The following is a 1,170-nucleotide window of genomic DNA, read 5'->3' as shown; positions in this document are numbered from 1 at the left end:
CTCCGACAGAACACAGACCAACTTTTACCTGCTGTCTTAACAGTGCGTTTCAGAAAATACTACAAACGGCACAGTGAACGCCATCTGTAGCACGATGCTACATTTTAGGATTACGTATTTTTCAGACCACTTCGAATTATTTTATTCGATTAAGCTAACGTGCCTATGACGTTGAGGTTGGCTACGCCAGGATTCGTTTTCAGCAAGTAGATATCCACACAAGTGGACCTTGTTGAAAAATATGTAGCATCGTGCTACAGATGGCGTTCACTGTGCCGTTTGTAGTATTTTCTGAAACGTCAAAAATAATTTATAAGAAGTCAATAATACGTGCCAAAAATAAACAGAAACCTAATAAACGTTTTTAATATCTGAGGAAGACAATTTGGACATCGAAATGCGTTTTAAATTCAGTTCCAAAGATCTCCATTTCATTTTCTTATATTATCATGACCTTTTGAAATTTACTTGTCTTCCGTTAGTTCCGTTTGAGTGTAAGTACAATAGCGAATTGTTTGTTTCCGTTTCCAGAATATCTGAAACACGCGAGCTGTATGCAAAGTCTGCAAACGCAAAATCAAATCTGCTTCGACAAATACGCCAAAGATATAACATCGATTCAACTGGAAACCGACCAAAAGGTCCAAATAAAAGAGAAGGTCACTCCCGACCAAATCGTTACATATGCTAAAAGGAAAAGAGAAGCTGCGGACATGGGCATTAGAAGCGTCTGTTGGTAAGTTACACACATTTCTGCTTAAAAACCCAAAAATCTTAAAACGAAGAGAGAATTACAAAGAAAGGGATTCTACTTTTTATTTGAAAGGCTATAGGGGGATAAACTTGGATAGAATACCCCCGCACAGATGATGTTGATTGTTTTCTCACTCAGTATTTACTATCTATACAAGCTCTTAATTATTTACCTTGGAGTAGTGGAAATTGGTTTTTGAAAAATTGAAATAAATTTATATCCTTCGACAGGCCGGGCCGATCTTGACATGTTTTAGATATTACAATAGTGCCTCTGGGAAAAAATTACCAACTTGGAAACAAATTCATTATCTCTCTCAAAAAAGTGGTTCTATTTCTCAAAACTTTTACCAACGTATACCAATATGTATATCTCTAGATGTTTAATAAAATAATATACAATAAATTGCTCATGCC

The 1,170-nt window shown here is 35.9% G+C and overlaps 1 protein-coding gene across 1 annotated transcript in view; it reads left to right on the top strand.

The window, feature by feature from the left end:
- The window catches only part of LOC108740451, a gene marked incomplete in the record, with an annotated part of 26,266 nt that overhangs the window by 11,569 nt on the left and 13,527 nt on the right, over positions 1 to 1,170 (top strand). The window contains 1 exon segment of the mRNA XM_018474776.2: positions 532 to 736. Within this exon segment, the coding sequence (XP_018330278.1) occupies positions 532 to 736 (205 nt within the window).

The sequence above is a fragment of the Agrilus planipennis genome, unplaced genomic scaffold (genome assembly GCF_000699045.2).
Source record: "Agrilus planipennis isolate EAB-ADULT unplaced genomic scaffold, Apla_2.0 scaffold251, whole genome shotgun sequence".
In the NCBI taxonomy this organism is placed as follows: Eukaryota; Metazoa; Arthropoda; class Insecta; order Coleoptera; family Buprestidae; genus Agrilus; species Agrilus planipennis.
The sequence above is the reverse complement of the archived record's forward strand: the minus strand, read 5'-3'. Positions and strand labels throughout refer to the sequence as shown.